Source organism: Phacochoerus africanus, chromosome 13, assembly GCF_016906955.1.
Source record: "Phacochoerus africanus isolate WHEZ1 chromosome 13, ROS_Pafr_v1, whole genome shotgun sequence".
Classification (NCBI taxonomy): domain Eukaryota; kingdom Metazoa; phylum Chordata; class Mammalia; order Artiodactyla; family Suidae; genus Phacochoerus; species Phacochoerus africanus.
Window position 1 is genome coordinate 15745041 of NC_062556.1, and position 21075 is coordinate 15766115.

At 43.2% G+C, this 21075-nt stretch overlaps 1 protein-coding gene across 1 annotated transcript in view; it reads right to left on the reverse strand.

Moving 5' to 3' along the window:
• Positions 1-20341, reverse strand: part of VPS36 (vacuolar protein sorting 36 homolog) — a 33899-nt gene extending 13558 nt beyond the window's left edge. Inside the window, exons 1-6 of the mRNA XM_047755908.1 lie at positions 20165-20341; positions 11539-11607; positions 9344-9414; positions 5996-6110; positions 5029-5118; positions 4186-4272 (exon numbers count right to left, since the gene is read on the reverse strand). Coding sequence (XP_047611864.1) covers positions 4186-4272; positions 5029-5118; positions 5996-6110; positions 9344-9414; positions 11539-11607; positions 20165-20260 — 528 coding nt within the window. The 5' untranslated portion in view covers positions 20261-20341. The remainder of the gene's footprint in view (positions 1-4185; positions 4273-5028; positions 5119-5995; positions 6111-9343; positions 9415-11538; positions 11608-20164) is intronic.
• Positions 20342-21075: the final 734 nt, after the last annotated feature.

The following is a 21075-nucleotide window of genomic DNA, read 5'->3' on the forward strand; positions in this document are numbered from 1 at the left end:
TCCTACCATGGCACAGTGGGTTAAGATTCTGACTGCAGCAGCTCAGGTCAATCTCTGGCCTGGCATGATGGGCTAAAGGACCTGGCATTGCCACAGCTGTGGCATAGGATTCAATCGCTGGGCCCAGGAACATTCATATGCCACAGGTTGTGCGGCCATACAAGTTCAAAAAATAGGCCATACATTTTTTTTTAAATTAAAAAAAAAAAAAACAAAACAAACAGGCAAGTAGACCTCAAAACCAAAACTCCACAGGCAGCACATACTACAAAACTAAGTGACAAGATATCCACAAAAACACCCAAGAGACAAGAAAGCGGGGACAAACCCCCAAGAGCCACATGACCTGCATGACATCGGCATCAAGGCAGGAGAAAGAAAAGGGAAGCACAGGGCATCTGAAGGATCTGAGAATAAGACCCCAAGGAGCCAACAGGACTCACTGCAAAGCAGACGGGCTGCCTAGAGGACAGAGACTCAAACGGGGAGGGCTCTGCCCTCTTCAGGAGTGGGCGGGTGCAAGAGCTCCTCGGGAAGGGCTGAAGCCACCTGGAAACGCATGAAAGTGACCTTCCAGGCTCACCTTCCCACACAGGGACCCACACTGGGGACAAACTCCTGAGAGAGGAACCAAAAACCGAGCAAAAGAGGGATAACAGTTGCAGGGGAGAAGGTCCAGCTAAAAACAGGGGATGCAGCAGGGAATCCCAGGAGCGGGCTGCCCCCTCCTGCAACGCCACGTGGACACACGGAAGGGAGCGCTCTGAGCAGTAAGAAAAGCCTCCCTGAACTATGTCTTCCTTCCCGTAAAAGTTCAGGAAAACTAAGGTCACCCAAAAAATTAGCAAGAGCTAATCAAAGCCAAATCCCACACAAGGCTATTATTTAAGGAAAAAGAAAATCAGGTGCAGAAAAACTCTACAGCCACTGAAAGCATGCTAGAAAGATACACACAGAGATCAGATCAAAAGTTTACCTTTTCTTTCAGAATGAGCTAATAGATGTTAATAAAAGGACACAAGCTATGAAAGGACAATATAAATCAGAAATGAGGTGACAAGACTCAAGAATGAATATTTTAAGGTTTTTGAAATAAGGACTGTACCAGACAGAACGCAAGAGGAATAAACACCACAGATAAAATCCTCAGGGAAACAGCAGGTGAAAGGGGGGAAGTTTTTCTAAAGTAAAAAAGAAATGAAAAAGATAAAAAGGGTCTGGGAAAAAAGAAAGGGTGAAGACGGCAGTAAAGCTGCAACACACAGTCAGTAGGAGTCTCAGAAGAAGAAAAAAAAAGGAATTATTGAAAATTGTAGAAAAACTTCCCTGAAATTAAAAGAAAACATTTCTGAAACCAAATATTGAAAGCATATTGTGTACCTGAGACTAACAATCCAGAATGACCAATAGACAGACTAGACATTCTACTAAAATTTTACAAAGTTTTATTTAAAAAAAAAAGTCCTCTGGGCAACTAGGAAAAGCAGCAAGTGACTTTAAAGAAGGGAAAAATTAGGTTATCATCACTTTTTGGCAGCAACACTTCATGTCAGACAAAAAAAAATGAAAGTCACATACAGAAGTCACTTCAGGAAGGAAAATGCGAGCCAAGGGTTACAAATCCAGAAAAAACTGACCTCCATGTAGAAGGAATACGAAGAAGCCAGAACTCAGGGAATGTGGTTCCCATGAGCACTTTGTGAAAAATCTCCTAGAGGATGCGCTCCGGACAACCCAAATGACCAGAGGGAGACGGACTAAGGACCGGTGGTGGTACCCACACAGTCACTTGTGAGGGGAGAGAGGTGTGGAGGCTGAACCCTCAGTGTAGACATGGCACACTTACATTTTACCCGTGGGAAGAAAGGGGAGAACATACACACAAAAATCATTCTAATTGTCTCAGTAATTATTCGCTAGGGTGGTCCTGAAATTGAAGAGGAAGCATCAGTATGACCTCATGAGGCACCTTTATTTAAAAAAAAAAAAAGAAAAAAGAAAAAAATCTTTGCTCTTTCCACTGAAAAGGCCTAGAAATAAAGATCTACCCAACAGGGCTGCAAATTCCTAGCAGGCAGACTGTGCTTCTGAAACACCATTTCCCACTAAGAGAAACCAAAGTTTCTCAGATAACTGGTTGATTCCAGATCCAGAGCAGAAATATGCAAGACAGTCCTGGAATTTTTGTCACATTTGACAGTAAGGAAGCAAAGTCCATCAGGTCACATAAAGACCACTCGGCAGCCAACCTAAAGAGGCTCCCACTGGCCAAAGATGGGACAATTTGCGCTTTAAATAGGAATAATAATTGCAATTGGTTGAAACCATCAAACATGTTAAAATGTATAAATTCATAATAATATGTGAAAAAAAAACTAAGTAGTTGCCTTGGGAGGAGGATAGGGACCAACTGATCATCCAGATGATAAAAGAAAGGGCACTTAGGCTGCCTTCCTTCTATGAAGTGCATCACTGAGTAGCAAACAGTAATGCAGGGAAGCAAATCTTTAAAAAGTATTCCGACTAATAAATTACAAATAAATCACAGAATATCACCATCTGCAACCACCAATGAACCAAAGGTCTATGCACTGAATACTGACAGCTGCTAACCCCATAAAAAGAGTGTGATGAAGGAACACGGTGTCACCTCCGGTCTCACCAAGGGATCACACACAAGTCTGATCAGGCCTCTGGATCCACTGCTAACGTGCAGGAAATACAAAGAGCTGATGAACACACACAAGTTCAAAAAGCCATCGGCAAAACCCAGACCACAGCTCTCAACAGGTCAAATGCCCTGGTCCCTGAACGAGAATCCACAGTCAATGAGTAGGCCCAGATTAGGGCTACAGTGATCGATTTCATGTGCCAACCTGCCTAGATGGTGGGGTGCCCAGGCATCTGATCAAGTATTACTCTGTGTGTGTGCGAGGGAGTTTCCACGTGAGGTGAGCATTTGAATCTACAGACTGAGTTAAGCAGGTGGCTCTCCTGAACCTGGGAGGGCATCTTCCAGCCTGCTGAGGGTCTGACAGAACAAAAAAGCTGGCAGAAAGGAGAACTGGCTCTTTCTCTGCCTGACTGCTAAGCTGAGACATCAGAATCACCCTGACCTTGGACCAGGACTCAGTATCACGACCACTCCCCGTTCTCAGCCCTTCAGACTCTGGCCAACATTTCTATCACCAGCTTTCCTGGGGCACCAGCTGGCAGGTCCCCACAATCACGTGAGCCAATTCTTTATAATAAATCTCACTGCATATATAAAAGATAGGAAAACATAGATACACAGATACCTCTATCTATAGAGCTATATAGGTATAAGCACATCTATTCCTACGTATCGAAATCGAAATCTGTTATGGGTTCTGTCTCTCTGGAGAACCTTGACTAATACAGGTAATCAGTAATTATTTCCAGTTAAGACTTCATTTGACTGAGATACATCTCTGAAATTCTATGAACAGCACTAATTAAGGAATTTTACTTTCAAACTATTACGAAAACTAAAAAATTACTTCACAGAATCATTTCATCAAAGTCCAAGACCATATAAACCAACGATATGTTTAGATGGGCTAATGAATTGCCAAAATCTAATGCTAAACTTTCTTCACTAGAGTTCTTTCCCCTTCACTTGAATTTCCTCAGATCTGATGAGTTTCAGGAAAACGGCAACACACGTGCTTCAGGGTGGCTCTCCGGGAAGAGAAAAGCTGGGTTGAGCCATTCTTACTGGCTGGCCCTTGAGTGGACGGCAGCATAAAATCGTGTGGTGTCCGGCCAGAGGCAAGGGTCCCAGAACAGCACTGTCTATCAGCGAAGTTACCCAAACATCCACCAACAGCTACTTACACAGAGCACCCTGAATTCCTCAGGAGTATCCTCCCAGGAACTCCATCTAGACTTTAAAACTTACGCACAATAAACCATGAGGTTTTCAAACATCACAGAAGACAAATCTGTGTTTCTTTTTGGTTCCTTTTTGGAAAAGTTTTCTTAAAAAACACGTTTGGGCTAAATCATGCCAACCTGAAATGGCCTGTTAAACAGCGTAAGAGACTGCGTGGCTTTAGGCAAACGAAACACATCCCAGTTCACAGAAAGGAGTCTGTCTCAGCTGAATCCAGGAGAATCAACAAGATGACTGAAAAAGCAGCTGATGGGAACTTGAGCAGTTACCTCAGAAATGTTTTTGTCGGTTTCTTTTCTTTTTTCTTCCAGTTTCCTTTCAATACCTACAATTCCTACAGCCCTTATTCTTCCTGGCTGAAAAACAAAAGCAGAAAATTAAATGTGCAAAATAGGAAGGACACGATCTTTTGTAACCCACCACATTGTGTTTTCAGTGGCGGGAGAGGACCCACAAAGAACCACGGAAAACAGCACACAATCGCATCTAGTTTCCTTTCAAAACAGTTGTCAGTGTCTTGCCATCACAATGACCGTCAAATCATTACAAAGAAAGAAGGAACATAACAACAGATGGCATAGTTTACTCTGTATTTTCGACATGAATTAGACTTCCTCTTCATTTTGGTTCTTCGGCGAGTGCTTATGTATGTATCAGATATTTAATCAGGGTCTCAAGTGTGCACAAGTGCTGTAGTTAAAATTTTGGTTCCTGACCATTATTATACAAGCTACTTTTACACATTTGAGTGTCTGTCCGTAGTTGGCGGTTCTTCAGATTGGCCTGGAAAATGTCACCCAGAGTTACTGTCTGTTCTCTCAGATGCAGAGAGATTAAGATATTAATTAATATATTAGTATTTTAAATAATAGAGTATAGAAAGTGGACACTAACTTCTATCGCCCCCAAATTACCCTGATAAGTAGTCCTGTATTATTACTAAGTGACTAATGTCTATAGAGCACTAAATTAGGTTCTGTGAAAATAAGTTTTTAATTAGAATATCATTTTTTTTCCTGATAAGTTCAATAATCACAGAACTCTTTTCCCTTAATGAAGCTGCAAGTACAGAGCTAAAAATACTAGATTAGGGAAACAGCTGAAAAAAATACCTGAGGTCCCCGATTTGATTGTAATGACTGGGAAACCGGCATATTCTCCCATCTTCTCTGTGTCATTTCCTCTGATAAACGCCTGTAAAACTGTTACGCACACACACACACTTTAGATGAGTCAGTCAGGCTGTGCCATCTTTGTACAAATCACTACTTAACACTTCTTTAGTTGAAAGGTCTGTTCAGTCATTTGCAACAAGCCTAGAATTCTCAGACACATCAAAGGAAATCAAAGGAAGTTCTTTTCTTGGATCAACTTCAGAAAGCACAAAGGAGAAAAAAAAAAAAAAGGAACTGACCTATATAAAGTGAACTATTCTCAACAAAGACATGAGTGACAATGAAATAAATGGACTTAACTTTAAACAATTCTGCATATGCGGATTGTTTTCAATCTATAGCAAAACAGACACAGTGCCAAGAAAAACACACAGCCATTATCCATGAAGGAAGCCGAGAATAATTTGTCAGGTTAAAAATGTAAGGCCAGATATTAGGGCCAAAACATGCCTATGCTCTTAAAAAATCAACTGCATTTTTTAACTACAGTTAGTTAACTGTAACTGAGATTAACTTCAGTTAGTCACTTAAATGTGCTTAGTGCCTCCTGTGCAAAGAACACTGGGTCAGGTGCTATAGAGAAAAAGAACAAGAAATGCATGATCTCCAAGGGGCGATACACACTCATCCTGTCCCTTTAACCAAACCGGACCACTGAGCATTTTACTGGGAGTCTAGTGCCATGACTTCAGCCTATTTCCAGGCTCTGCTTTTTCCTGTGATCACTGAAACGCAGACTTCATATTCTCCACCGATAATGCTCAAGATAGCATAAAAATGTTATTGAAAAAATATGCTGAAGCCTGGTATGCTGAACAATATTGCCTTACATCCTACTGACAAACAACAACCAAAATACATACAAGCACGTTTCTAATCGGATAGTATTCATAAAGAAACTCACCTCAATCTGGCCATGTTCTTTGAAGGAGAGCTTGATGTAGGAGTTCTTACTGCTCTGGAATGGGCCAGGTTCTTTGTTAGAAGGAGCTGGGTGCAGATGAACCACTATTTTGGCACTAAGAAAGGGCAAACGTGATGTATTTAATTGCCTTTGTAAGATCACTTTTTTTTTTTCTTTACCCATGGGATCAATTCTGAGCTGCATCTGCAGAAACACTGACTAGATCCTTAACCCACTGCACCAGGCTGGAGACTGCAACTCCAGCGGCCACAAAGACAACACCAGATCCTTTAGCCCACTGTGCCACAGCCGGAACTCCTAAAAATCATTAATTCCACCTTTATAACTTTCAATATATTTCAGCTAACTTTTAAAGTTCATGTAGAGCAGTTCCCATCATGGCTTCACAATAACGAACCCAACTCATATCCATGAGGATGCAAGTTCGATCCCTGGCCCCACTCAGTAGGTTAAGGATCCAGCATTGCCGTGAGCTGTGGTGCAGGTCACAGACGTGGCTCAGATCCTGCATTGCTGTGGCTGTGGTGTAGGCTGGCAGCTGAAGCTCTCATTCGACTCCTAGCCTGGGAACCTCCACATGCTGCAGGTGTGGCCCTAAAAAAAAAAGGGAAAAAAATTTAAAACATAAATAAAAAAAAATAAAGTTCATGTAGAAACAAAGAATATCCTGAACGGAATCCTTTTAAAGTCTGGATCAATTCAGTATTAATGAACCTTTCAACAATATCTCTACTTAAAATTTATTATTGTCTTTTTTTAGGGCCGTACCTGTGGCATATGGAGGTTCCCAGGCTAGGGGTCAAGCCGGAGCCGCAGTTGCCAGCCTACACCACAGCTCACAGCTCACTGGATCCTTAATCCACTGAGCAAGGCCACAATCGAACCCACATCCCCATGGATCCTAGTTGAGTTCGTTACTGCTGAGCCATGACAGGAACTCTATCTACTTACAATTTATAAGCTGTGAACCCCTCAAAAAAAATCAACTTACTAACTCAGAGTAAATAAAAATGTGGTTTTAGGGGATAAGTTCAAAATAAATTTGCGAAATTGAAGGAGGTTTGTGATACTGGTTTATGATTAGGATTTTCCATCTACAGAATCATCCCCAAAGGTTACCAGGGGGCCTATGACTTCTGCCAAAGCATACTACCTTATTCATTTGAAAACAAAATGTGAAAACTCAGCTGTGTAAAACTGGCCAGCTGACACTTTATTAAAACTCCATCCAAAACTAACAATCTAGAGTGTCATTTTTGGAAAATGCCGTTCAGTCAACAACATGCTCCAGAGAGATAGCCAATACCAAAAACAATTCTCAAAAGGCTGCTGCTCTAGGAACACAAACTACCATGAGCTTTATGGCTTCTGTTCTCTTCTCCGCTATTAAAACACCACTATATTTGCTCAGTTTTATGTCTCTTTTTTCCCTACCAGCTCAATAAATAATCTTCTATAAATATGAGCAAAACCAAAATATTCAACGCATCATGCATGCCTATATTAGAGCTTTTTCTTTATGACCACGGTATAGATGCATCGATGACTCGATGTTACTTTGTCTGGGCCCACTGGCTTGCCTGCATGTCACTCTAAAATTGAAACACCATGTGTGGGGCCTCCTTGATGTAACAATGCTTTGGTGAACTGGGGCCAGACTTGCATGAACTCTTCATCTATTCCTTTGTGACGAACACCTTTAAGTGAGGTGAGCAAATAAGACTGGAATAAAGGCAGGATCACAGGACTGTTTGAACTGAACTGTCAGAACAACAAAATACCTAGGACCAGGGGACTGAGCAAAAGCATTATACAATCTTTAAAATGCAAACACCCGAGCCCTGCCTATCAGACTTTGTCAAAGGAAACCCAACGAAAGGCTAAACGATGATACAAAATGAAGTTTAAAAATCCCAAAGTCAGCAGAAAAAAAATCCATGGTCATTTTTCATATATTCACTTCTTGGATGATTCAACTGCCATATTTTACCAAGTTTAAAATACACTCATTCAGGAGTTCCCACTGTGGCATACTGGGTTAAGAATCCAACTGCAGAGCTCCCATCATGGCTTCGCAGTAATGAACCCGACTAGTATCCATGAGGAGGCGGGTTCGATCCCTGACCTTGCACATTGGTTTATTGATCCGGTGTTGCCATGAGCTGTGGTGTACGTCCCAGACTCGGCTGGGATCCTGCATTGCTGTGGCTGTGGTGTAGACTGGCAGCTACTGCTCTGATTCGACCCCCAGCCCGGGAACTTCCATGTGCCAAGGATGCAGACCTAAAAAGACCAAAAAAACAAACAAAAAAATCCAAGTGCAGTGGCTCAGGTCACTGGGGAGGCTCAGGCTCTACCCACAGCCGGGCGCAGTGGGTTGAGGGATCCCACAGCACTGCAGCTGAGGTGTGGGTCCCAGCTGTGGCTCAGATTCAGTCCCTAGCCTGGGAACTTCCATGTACCACGAGTGCAGCCATTAAAAATAAAAGGAAAAAGAAAAGAAAAAGGATGACTTCCATTTAATCAATGAGTTGGAAGGAGGATAACACCTTCCTTTTTTTAACATACGTATTTTTTCTCCAGTTTTTGATATAATCGACACACAGCACTGCATGAGTTTGAGGCCCAGAGCATAATGACTTGACTTATATTCATCAAGAAATGACTACCACAGGAAGTTTAGTGAACACCTAATACAAAATGAAAGAAACAGAAAATTTTTTTCCTTGTGATGGGTACTCTCGACACCTTTCATGCGTAACATACAGCCGTGTTAATTATACTCATCACGGGTACATCACATTCTTGGTGGAAGTCTGTGCCGTCCGACTCCCGCATCCAAGTCCCCCTCCCCCGACACCCTGCCCCTGACAACCACAAAATCTGATTTCTTTTTCCATGAGTTTTGAAGTATAATTGACCCACGAACACTATTTCTCTTACACAACAGAGTGATTCGATACGTCTGTCTATTTCAAAATGATCCCCACGAGAGGTCTAGTGATGTCACCCCACAGAGCTATGATACGCTTAGTGACTGTATTGCCCACACGGTACCCTTCATGCCCATGGTTCATTCATTTCATAACTGAAAGTCTGTGTCTCTTAATCTCCCTCACCCATGTCTCTCCTCCCCCAGGATAACACCTTCCCAGGGGAGCTCTGACCAATGACCGTCATTCCCAAAGCCCCAAACACAGTCGTTAGACTCACTCCCACGTTAGCAGTCGTGGCAATGACCGACCGAGCAATGCATCACCCAAGTTAATGGTGACAGCCTGACTGGACATGCTGCAGTGAATAAAGACTGTGATATACAGACCTTACCTTTTCCCAATTCCAGCTGCCTGTTCTTCAATGAACACGATTTGGGAAAGAGGAATGGCCATGCAGCACTCCTGGGAGGGAATCAGGAGAAAACGTGGTCCATAAAACGCATTAGAAATCCTTGTTTCATAGATTTTCCCAGAGTGCCACGTACCTTTAAGGTACCTAATAATTAAAACAATAAAAAATAACATGGGAGTTCCTGTTGTGCCTCAGCAGGAATGAACCCATGAGGATGTGGGTTCAATCCCTGGCCTCAATCAGTGGGTTAAGGATCCAGCATTGCCATGAGCTGTGATGGAGGTCACAGACACAGCTCAGGTCCTGCATTGCCATGGCTTTGGGGAAGGCCGGCAGCTACAGCCCCAATTTGACCCCTGGCCCAGGAACTTTCACATGCCGTGGATGAGGCCCTAAAAAAAAAATTAAAAATTTTTTTAAATGACAATGTTATTCTATTTCTTAAATAAATTTAGGGAAAACTGAATGAAAACAAGATAGTGGTAGGATTTTTCTGCATGGAATAAGTTTAAAAACAGCTATAACTACCTGTTTTTTTGTTGTTGTTGTTGTTTTGTCTTTTTGCCATTTCTTGGGCCGCTCCCGCGGCATATGGAGGTTCCTAGGGTAGGGGTTGAATCAGAGCTGTAGCTGCTGGCCTACACCACAGCCACAGCAATGTGGCATCCGAGATCCCCAACCCACTGAACAAGGCCAGGGATCGAACCCGCAACCTCATGGTTCTTGGTCGGATCGTTAACCACTGAGCCACAATGGGAACTCCTATAACTACCTATTTTTATAGGAGGTACATCCTGTAAAAAGTATTTATATGAAAATTTTGTACATATAATATATTCTTATATGGAAAACAAAATAGAACAAGCAAGTCAAAACAACCTTAAGGAGTGCGTTTTACACCTGATTTTGTCCCTTTGTAATTTTCCATACTTCACTCACCTACTAATTTTTAACAGAAAATACTAATGTGGCTTCCCTTTATTGGTACATATAATTTTCAAATTATTACAAATTGTTGGCATTTAATAGGTCTAAGGATGTCTAAATGAGCCTCTTTATATGATAATAAAAAAATTATACTAAAATTAATTGAATTCGTAAGCTATGGTTTAAGGCTACCTATCCCTCCAAAAAAAGATTCCTTTCTTGAAAGTGTATTTCTTTTAAAAGAATTAGACAATATTAACAGTTCTAAGGCATGCATTATCAACAAGGACAAGAGCACCATGAAGGGGGCACAATTTGTTATTTTATTTTATTTTGTCCTTTTAGGGCCGCGCCAGCGGCATATGGAGGTTCCCAGGCTAGGGGTCTAAGTGGAGCTGTAGCCACCGGCTTACGCCAGAGACACAGCAACTCGAGATCCGAGGCACATCTGCGTCCTACACCACAGCTCACAGCAACATCGGATCCTTAACCTGCTGACTAAGGCCAGGGATCGAACCTGCAACCTCATGGTTCCTAGTCGGATTTGTTAACCACTGAGCCACGATGGGAACTCCAGAAGGGGGCACAATTTGGTTCTAGCGGCAAAGAGCCTCAGTACAGTATACAGTTTATCCATGGAATGAAAATTTCACGTAGGGTCAGCAATTATGAAAATAACAGAAGAGACTGCTTACTTTGCTGGCAACACTAAAATTGATATACTCCCTTACTTTTAAGATAAAGATCATTGGAATAAAGATACCAGGTCTACATACATAACTTGTTCTTTCTTCCTCGAAATGAAAACATGGGGGATTCCTCCTCTTGCTGAGCCATGTACGGCAGTTCCTCTCAATGTCTAGGTAAAAGCACGCACTTCTCGGCAGACCTCGCCTCCTGACTCTCGACAATTGTCAGGGAGAACCAGGTGCTTTAAGGACGTGTTAGTTTAAGGACCCCTGACAATTGACCGGGTCATTCGGGTGTGGGGTGGGATCTGATTAGTGTTTAAAAACCAGGAGTCACCAAGATTCTCTGCAGAGTCGCTGCTGACTGCTCTGGGGCTGAATGAGGACCGGATCCTAACTCCTCTCTCTGCTCCGCATTCGGAGAAACCACATGGGACAGACTCTTCTGACATCCGGAAATAAAAATGTGTTGCATCTATTTACAGTTTTACCACAAAGGGGAAAAACCAACTTCTGTGATTTAAAACCTAGAACAAATGCAAAAGTACTGTATCTCACATGATTTTTCTGATCTCTCCAAATCAGTCGGTGTGTACTAAGAAGGAGGGTCCCGGCATCAAATTTAATCTAGAAAAACAAGATCATCACAAAATATTAGTAACATTTCACTCAAGGTGGTCCAGGTTTTCTTCCCCCAGAATTGCACGACAGTAAGTCAATCTCATAAATAAACATTTTAGAATTAGCTTTATCACAAGTTAAAGAGAAGCAATGCTACACACTTTGTAAGCCTTGCTAAAATGAGGAAAAAACTGCGAACAACCTAAATACCTAAATACGCAGATAACTAATAGCAGAGTGGTTAAGTCAAGTGTGATACATTCATACTAGGGAATCCATGCAGAGGTTAGAAAGAATCTTGAGTAGAGCCACATGTGTTATCTAATTCTACGACATGGCGACAGGTTAGTAGGGAAGAAAGCAACGGACAGCGTATTGCTTATAATATAATCAGGTAGAAAGATAGAGATTAACACTATATCCCCCAAACTACATACGAGATTTACCTACAGAGAGATAGACAGATGTGTGTACACACATATACGTACACATATAAGTAGTAGAAAAAGGTCTAAATGGGATACTCATTGCTCTGTTAACAATGGTTATCTCAGAAAAACGATGAGGGAATGGAAGAAAGAAGCAAAGGACCCTTTTTCAAAACTATATACATCATTATTGAGTGAATTTTTACTGTGAGATTGAATTTGTGAATAACACTTGTAAAAATTTTTCTAATGATTTTTAAGTAACAAGAAAATCCAGAAAAAGACACAACACATGCAAATTAACTCTGAATGGAGATTCAATCAATGGCACTGAGACATCAGGGATGCCCGGTAGGAAAAAAAAAAAAAAAAGGTAGGATTTATACCTAGCAGTGTGACAGAATAAATTCTGGATAGATCAAATATCTGAGTTAAGATTTTATAAAAGCACTAGGAAAAAAATCATAAGAGAATTTTTAAAATCACTTCAGAGTGGAGAAAGTCTTTCTAAGAAAAAATATTAACCCCATCATCATTAGAGGAAAAGACTGACCAATTCAACTCCACACACAGGCAAGCACACAAATTCTTCACGGCAAAAACCACCAAAGGCAAAGATGGCAGACTGGGAAAAATAATTCTAACCCACATCAGAGACAAAGGGTTAAAGTCCTTAATAGACATAATACCCTTACAAATCAATAAGAAAATAGCCCACATTCCATTAGAGAAATGAGCAAAGACTGTTAATAGAAAGTTCACAGAAAAGGAATACGAATGACTCAAACACATTAATTGATGCCCAACCGCATATATAATAAGAAAAAGGCAAATTAAGAGAATGTCAAGATACCCCTTTTATCCATGAGATTGGCAGAGGTCCAAAAGTTTGCTAACTGTGCTGGTGACGTGTTGAAGAAATAAGCATTTGCGCACATGGATGGACGGACAAGTGCAATAAAGGGCAATGTGTTATCATCTATAAAAAATATAAATACACAAATCCTTTGATCCAATAAATGCACTTCTAGGAATTTATCCCACAGATGAATTCACACATGTGCACAACGATATGCTACCAGATTATTCATTGTTGTTATTTTATTTTATTTAAGGGCTGCAGGTGTGGCCTATGGAAGTTCCCAGGCTAGGAGTCAAACTGGGGCCACAGTTGCCGGCCTACACCACAGCCACAGCAATGCTGGATCCAAGCCCCGTCTGCGACCTACACTACAGCTCATGGCAGCTCAGGATCCTTAACCCACTGAGCAAGGCCAGGGATCAAATCCGCATTGTCACGGATACTAGTCAGGTTCATTTCCGCTAAGCCACAACAGGAACTCCTCATCGTTGTTTTTTAAAAGCGAAAGATAGGAAACAATTTAAATGTCCATCAAAAGGGAAATACACAGCCACACAAGGAATGTCTACTCAGTCATTAAAAAGACTGTGTTTATTGTATTTGATAAAGTCTAAGATGCCATGGATTATAAGACGCATCCTGATTCTGGAGTTAAAATATGGGGTGGGGGGGAATTGTGCATTTTCGGTTAATGAAATATGGTAAATTCACCTCACAAAGTGAATGATAAAAGCAAGTTTCAGAACTTTGTATGACTAGTATATTAGGAAGTCATACTTTAAAAAGAAAAAAACAATATCTTTTATGGCAATACCTGTGTGTGACATACACATGGCTCTCTAGAATGACGCACTGGTGGCTTCTTGGCAGCGCTGGGTGACAAGGAGACTAGCATGGGAAACTTTTAACTTTGTGTGGGTTTTTGAAGTTTTATCATAAGATTGTGTCACCTACTCAAAACGTAAATGTAAAAAAAGTTTTTTAAGTAGAATACAATCGAGTTTCTGCTGTAGCACAGTGGGTTAAGGATCCCGAGTTGCTGTGGCTGTGGCATAAGTCGCGGCTGTGGCTCAGATTTGATCCCTGGCCCAGGAACTTCCATATACCACGGGTGCAGCCATTAAAAAAAAAAATAAATGAATAAAACTATAATACAACCACAAAAAATGCCAACTAGATCTGTAGGATCAAATCTTTAATCCCCTTAATTTGTTATTATGCATGGAAAATTATATAAACAAGGTCATTTCAGCGTTGGAACCCAAAAGATTAATAAATCAAACCCTTTCATTTCTGTTAAAAGCAAGAAATATATTGGAAACTTTATTAACTAATTACCAGAAAGTAGAATTTATCATAAGGTAGGACTTGCTTGTATCCTTTGAGGAGTAATTAGTTATTTCAAAAGTTACAAGGTTGTTCCCATTCACAGGGCCACTGCACAACACAAACTCAAAGGAAGGCATTTAAGCGAGGATCCAATTTGTTACAAATAATAATCCTTTTGAGTTTAAAATAGTGTGGTTTAAAAAAACTGTCAAGTAAACAACCAATTAGAATGTTATTATATACCATTTCTAAGTAAAAATCATCAAAAATGTAATTATGTAGGCAGTTGAGACTTATATTACAAACCCCTCACTTTTTTATTGAAGTATAGTTGATTTATAATGTTGTGTTAGTTTCTGATATACAGCAAGCGATTCAGATAGATACATACATTCTTTTTCATATTCTGTTTGTTTGTTTGTTTGTTTGGTCTTTTTGCATTTCTTGGGCCGCTGCTGAGGCATATGGAGGTTCCCAGGCCATGGGTCTAATTGAAGCCGTAGCTGTCTGGCCTACACCAGAGCCACAGCAATGCCAGATCCTTAACCCACTGAGCAAGGCCAGGGATCGAACCCGCAACCTCATGGTTCCTAGTCAGATTCGTTAACCACTGAGCCATGACGGGAACTCCTCTTTTTCATATTCTTTACCATTGTGGTTTATCACAGGACATTGAAAGTAGTTTCCTGTGCTAGAGAGTAGGCCCTTGTTTGTCCTATTACAATACATTCATGACATTAATACAGGGAAAAGGTTTCAAAATAGTATACACAGCTTGATTACACACACATATACAATATGTCCTAATTAACTGTTTATAGGTAGCAGGATTATTGATTATTTCAAGTTTCTTCTTTTGGTTTACCTATATTTAACAACTTTATTATTTGTCTAATAAAGAAAAGGTAAATTTGCTACAAGCATATATAACTTCATGTAACTCAGAAACTTCTGTAAACTATTTTTTGTTAACTCAAACACATAAAGGAATTTTTCTGTCAAGAAAGTCCTGGTATCAGAGTTCCCCTTGTGGTGCAGCAGAAACCAATCCGACTAGTATCTGTGAGGTTGCAGGTTCGATCCCTGGCCTCGCTCAGTGGGTTAAGGATCCAGCGTTGTTGTGAGCTGTGATGTAGGTCAGTGGCTACAGCTCTGACTTGACCCCTAGCCTGGGAACCTCCATATGCCATGGGTGCAGCCTAAAAAGAAAAAAAAAAAAAAAAAGTCTAGATATAATATACGACAAAACACTTTCCCCCCCCCCCCATTTTGGGCTGCCCCAAGATAGATGTAGTTCCCAGGGCAGGGATCAGATCCAAGCTGCTGTCACAACCTAAGCTGCAGCTGCGGTAACCCCAGATCCCTAACCCACTGTGCAGGGCTGGGGATCCAATCTGCAACCCAGAGCTCCCAAGACACCACAGCTCCCACTGAGCCACAGCGGAAACTCCAACACACTTTTTAAAGTGAATTTTTTTTCTCTTTAGGGCCCCACCCGCAACATCTGGAGGTTCCCAGTCTTCGGGTCATAGGAGCTGCAGCTGTGTCTAGGAGCTGCAGCTGTGGCCCAGGCCACAGCCACAGCAATGCCAGATCCGAGCCGCATCTGTGCGTGACCTTCCTTGGCCACAGCATGAGATCCTTAACGCAGTGATGGAGGCCTGGATGGAACCCATGTCTGCATGGAGACTGGTCGGGTTCTTAACCTGCTGAGCCACAACTACCAACATGAATTTTTAAAAGTTGTGCTTGGGCTGTGGGATGGAAATCCTGTGAAATTAGATTGTTATGATCATTATACAACTAAAAAATAAAATAAAATAAGAACATGCAAAAAAATGTAATGAGCATTTTTGTTAATTTCGTGTTTTGAGTTTGTTTGGTTCTTAAAGTGCATTCCCAGTAGTGAGCTCCCAGCATGAAATGTTTAAACTCTTCTATGGCTTTTGACTCGTATCAAGGCAGATCCCGCTTTCTAGAAGAGCCAGTTGAATGTGGATGGTCACTAGCTGGGTATGTGTGTACCTGTCTCATATTTCCCTCACTAGTATGAGATCCTGTATTTTAATAAAGCATATTGTTATTTAAAAAAAAAGAAAGAAAAGAAAGTTACTTTCTAAGAGTAACATAGGACTATAGTATTAATATCTTAATATTAGTAGGTCTTACATAACACAGCTAATAAGCCTTCATGGGGAGAGACATGCAGAACCACGCAGCTGAATACACCCTGTGAGGCGCTAGCTCAGCAAGCACCTCAGCTCCTCAGAGAAAAGACCGGCTTTCCACGCGCTCCTCCGCATCAGAAGCAACACATCCTCACTCCCGGCACTTAATTCTGTCTGCCTTCACATGTGTTGCTTAATGCTGTATGTGCAAAACCAAACAAGTGAGTTCAAACTGTTTTAAACACCTCTTCTGCCAGTGAGTAGGAGTCCCCCTTCCCAGAAGCGAATGTTATCACCTCAGGAGCAGGCGACGTAACGTAATGACGTAACTTAGTGGCGTAACAGCGCTGAGGAGGACGCTGCGCGGTACCCGTGGGAAAGCCAAACACGAGGATGGGAGTGGAAAGCTGAAGCCAGACGACGGCCCATTACCGGGTCCCTGAACTATGTGCACCCGAAAAACGGCTGCTCTCGGTGAAGACGTGCTGTAATAGCCCCTTCAGGGCGTCCAAAGGATTGCGAGCTAAACCTCCCGACAAGCTCAGGCTGGTCCGCCTCGAGCTCTCAGAGCGACGGCAACGCCTTCAAAGTTAGTCGTTCACACGACTTAGGATTCCGCCAAAGGAGTTTACTCCTTCTTGTTTTTCTTTCACATTTTTCTGTTATAAAAGTCATATAAAAGTTGAAAATCTGGAAACCATGTTTTAAGAAAGAAAACGAAATCATTCCTCATCAGACCAGCCAGGGTGTGAGTCTATAATTCTTTCAAATGAGGCCACGATATTTACAGTTTTATAACTTGCTCATTTCATTTCGCAGCCTGTTCCTCACGCGGATCAGGGCATGGCAGATTTAGTCAAGCAATCCCGACGGTGGACACTCGGACAGCTCCCGGTTTTTCCCTATAGGACATAATAACCAGTCATCTGTATAAACCTGCTGTGATGCACCGCCGCATTCATGATATTTTTATGTATCTCTGAATGCTTCCCAAGGGCAAATTCCTAAAAGTAAAATAAATAGCCAGCTGAAAGAAAAATACATGTTTTCTAAATCTTCTAGTGTAAGCTACCAACCTGCCACATTACACACTACTAACCTTCTCAAATTAGCTTTTAAATTAGCCGAGGCTACTGGGAATTGAAACAAATGACCTGTCTACACCGCTTAGGAAAACAACACATTATCTGGTTATAAGAGGGGCCCGTGAAAACCGTGCCTGTATAAACAAGCAAGAGGCACTCGGGTGGTGGGAAAAGCCGGGTCCAGTCTCGCTCCACCCATTACTAATCGTGTGACCTTGGACAGGTCGCAGTGTTCTCAACCCCCTACTGGGCGTTTCAGTGTTCTCATCCTTGGCGGCTACACTATTACATAAGCGTATGTAGAACACACATAAAGGACCTGGCACTGGTGACTGCTGTATTTTTGAAGCGCTGCAGCATGGGAATAAAGCACAGGCTTTGGGAGTCTGATCAGTAGTTAACTCCAGGCTGTCCTGATAACTAACTCAGCGGCTTTTAGGCAAGTCATGTCTTCTCAGAGAATTCTTTTCTCATTCAGGAAAATACTCACCTCAAATGCCATGGAGGGGATAAATTACGTAAGCTCCTGGCACAGAGTACATACTCTGGTTTTGTTCTCTTTTAATGTATTTCACACCCAGGATGAGCCAGAAAGATACAAGGGTGAGCAGGCAGCATCCAATGGCCTCTTAGACAGCCCTGTGCACACGGGCCTGGGGAACGTACTGGGTGCAAAGTTGAGAAGTTAGAGAAGGGAGCCAATGAAAGATGCTGAAAGGGAACCAGCTCAGCTTCCGAGAGAGAGTCCTCAGACCACGTGAGGTCTGGCTGCCCTCCAGCAGAGGGAGGAAGCCAGGACACAAGACTTTCCACGGGAATCAGTCTGGCCCTCAGTCCCACTGGGAGCAGCTCTGCAGATGACTGAGCAGATCCAGCCCGGGGACCACAGTGCTGGGCAGCCTGCCTGATTTCAAGACACCTAGGCCCTCCCTCACCAGCCCCAGCTTCCGGAACAGTTAGGAATTTCTGACTGACAACCAGGTCCTACAATATAGCACAGGGAACTATATTCGATATCTTATAATAACCTATAATGGAAAAGAATCTGAAAAAGAATACACATCTATCTTTACACATGTGTATGTATAACTGAATCACTTTGCTGTACACCTGAAACTAACACAACGTTGTAAACTACCTATACTTCAAGTTTAAAAAATGGTTATAAAAAAAAATTCTTAACTAGATCAACTGTTTTCCCCATGACATTTTCTTAATCCTCTGATACGTATATCTACTTGTCTGCTAAAACAAGAAGCAAAAAAAAAATGTAAAAGAAAAAATAGAATGTGCTGGTTCAACAATGGTTTTTCATACAAAGGTACAAATGATTTTGGTTTTTTATTGGTTTTGAAGATACCACAGTTAAATTCTGTGCCAGCCAAGGTGTTCTAATTTGCATACTGGAATTCCAGAAAAGGGCAGAGCCTGTGGCTCTGCAAAAGCCTGAATTGCCAGCAGGGAGAGGCTTGGGGAGTCTCTGAAGACCAACCTGCCAATGTCCAGAATTACAGTTGGGCGGGTGGGGGCAACCTCCAGCTCCCCGAGGGCCAGGGTGGGGGAGGGGGGTTGATTTGTTTCCCATTTACAAGAGTTCCAAAGGTGTAACCTCGGTTTGAAAACCCAAAAACCTTTAGCTTGTTGCTCCAACCAAAAGATGCGAGCCCAATACAAGATCAAATTAATGAAAGGACTGAAGCAGTAAACAGAGTTGAGGCCAACGAAATGATTTAAGGAAAAGACTTTGACTCCAAAATGGAAACATGAAACAATGCCCTCCAAGAGGCAGAGAACCTGGGCCCTCGGTCCCGTCAGCCGTGCCTCCGAAGGAAGGTTGTGACCCAGGCCCTCTGCTACCTTCAAGGCAGGAGGCCTCCAGCTTCTGCAAAGCATGATCAGGAAAAGCTGAGTCCAGGAACCTATGCAAAAGTACAACAGGAAGTTCCTCTAACGAAACTGCAAGGAAGTAGAGGGTGCAAGGGAAAACTTGTGCAAACTAAAAACGCTGGGGAGGAAACGGGTTTTTAAATTTTTTTTCCTAATTCCAGCTTATACATTTCCCCAGAACAGGATGATAGTTTGCAGTTTGAGAGAAGTCTCCATGGAATGTCTTACACAGTATTTTTCCCTCTCAGTTTGCAAACAGATCTCCTAAGGTTTAAGCTCGGGTGACCAGGCATGGCCTACTACATCGCTCTACAAAGCAAATCATCAAAACCCTTTTCTTAGGTCACCCCCTCCCCCCCAGAAAACCCGCAGAGCCTTTGGCCGAGGCGTCCCAAGGAGAGGCTGACACCTCCTTTCGAGGTCCTTCCAAAGCCGTCCCCCAGCCGCTCCGGCCGCGACAGCCGGGAGTCCCCCGGGCGCCCCCAGGTTCCAGCGCCGAAGCCACGCCCGGTTCGCGAGCGCAGGACCCGGGGCCTCCCGACGAGGGCGGAACCGGCCTGCCCGCCGCCCGTCCGCCGCGATCGGGGCGCTGAATCCGGGTTCCCAGACCGCGCCGCGCTCGGCCCGCGCCCTCCGAGCGGCCCGAAAGAGTCTCTCCCGGGCCGGAGCGGCCGCCACCCACCGCGTCCCCGGGAGCCGTTCCAAAGTCGGGCGGGAGCCGAGCGCCGGACGGGCTCCGGCGGGCGGGGGCGGCGCCGAGAGTCGAGCCGGGGGCTGGGGAGCTAGCCCGGGCCGCCTCCCTACCTTCTCCTCGCCGTCGTAGATGCGCACCCCGCGCTGCTGGATCACCAGGGTCTCGTTGATCTCCAGGAGGCCGCTGGTCCACACGAAGCGGTCCATGGCCGCCGCCTGGCCGGCCCCCGCCTCACTCCCGCGCTGGCGCTCCGGGGCGGCCAGCCGAGCGCCGGGCAGCCTGCGGCGCCCTCTGGCGGCAGGCGGGGAGGAGGCCGGCAGGGAGGGAGCGGTCCAGCCCGGCCGCCCTGGGGAGCGCGCGCCGCCGGGGGGCGGGAGGGCGCCCGGAGACCTGGAGACAAGCTTGGCGCGCCCTCTGGTGGTACACCCGCCAATGGCCCGGGGAGAACTTCCACCCCATCCTTTGTCCAGATGGGGCACAAACCCAGAGTTTACAAAGGACTTTGAGGGAGCCCAGATTGCAGCCTGGACCTCCTTATTGTGCATTATTCCTGCATATTTGTGCCATTTCCTTCTCAGTGCCCAGCATGCTGTCATGTTCATTCAAAGCTGTAAATGATGACTTTTTTTCCCTAATGAATATTTATGACCTGAATTCTTTTCACATAGCTTCAGTCAGTATATAAGTACTTATTTTGTGCTCTCCTCTTTTTTCCCATTAAAATCATCTTTATTTAAACACTTGCATTAACATAGACCTCATGAATTTACTCCAGATAATATTCAGTGTGTAGATGTCTTAAAATTTACCTGTGGGTTGGTCCCCACAAACTGGTCCCTGAGTGCCACTCCCATCTACTGGGCCTCTTGCTGCTGTTCCTTTCATTTCTTTAGATAGTTTACATTATAAATGAAGCACCTATATTTGTACTTCTGCAACTGAAATGCATTTTCCCCTTTAGGATTATTTTCTTAAAGTGTCTTCCCAAAGTAGAATTACTGCTTTAAAGAGACCCTGCTAC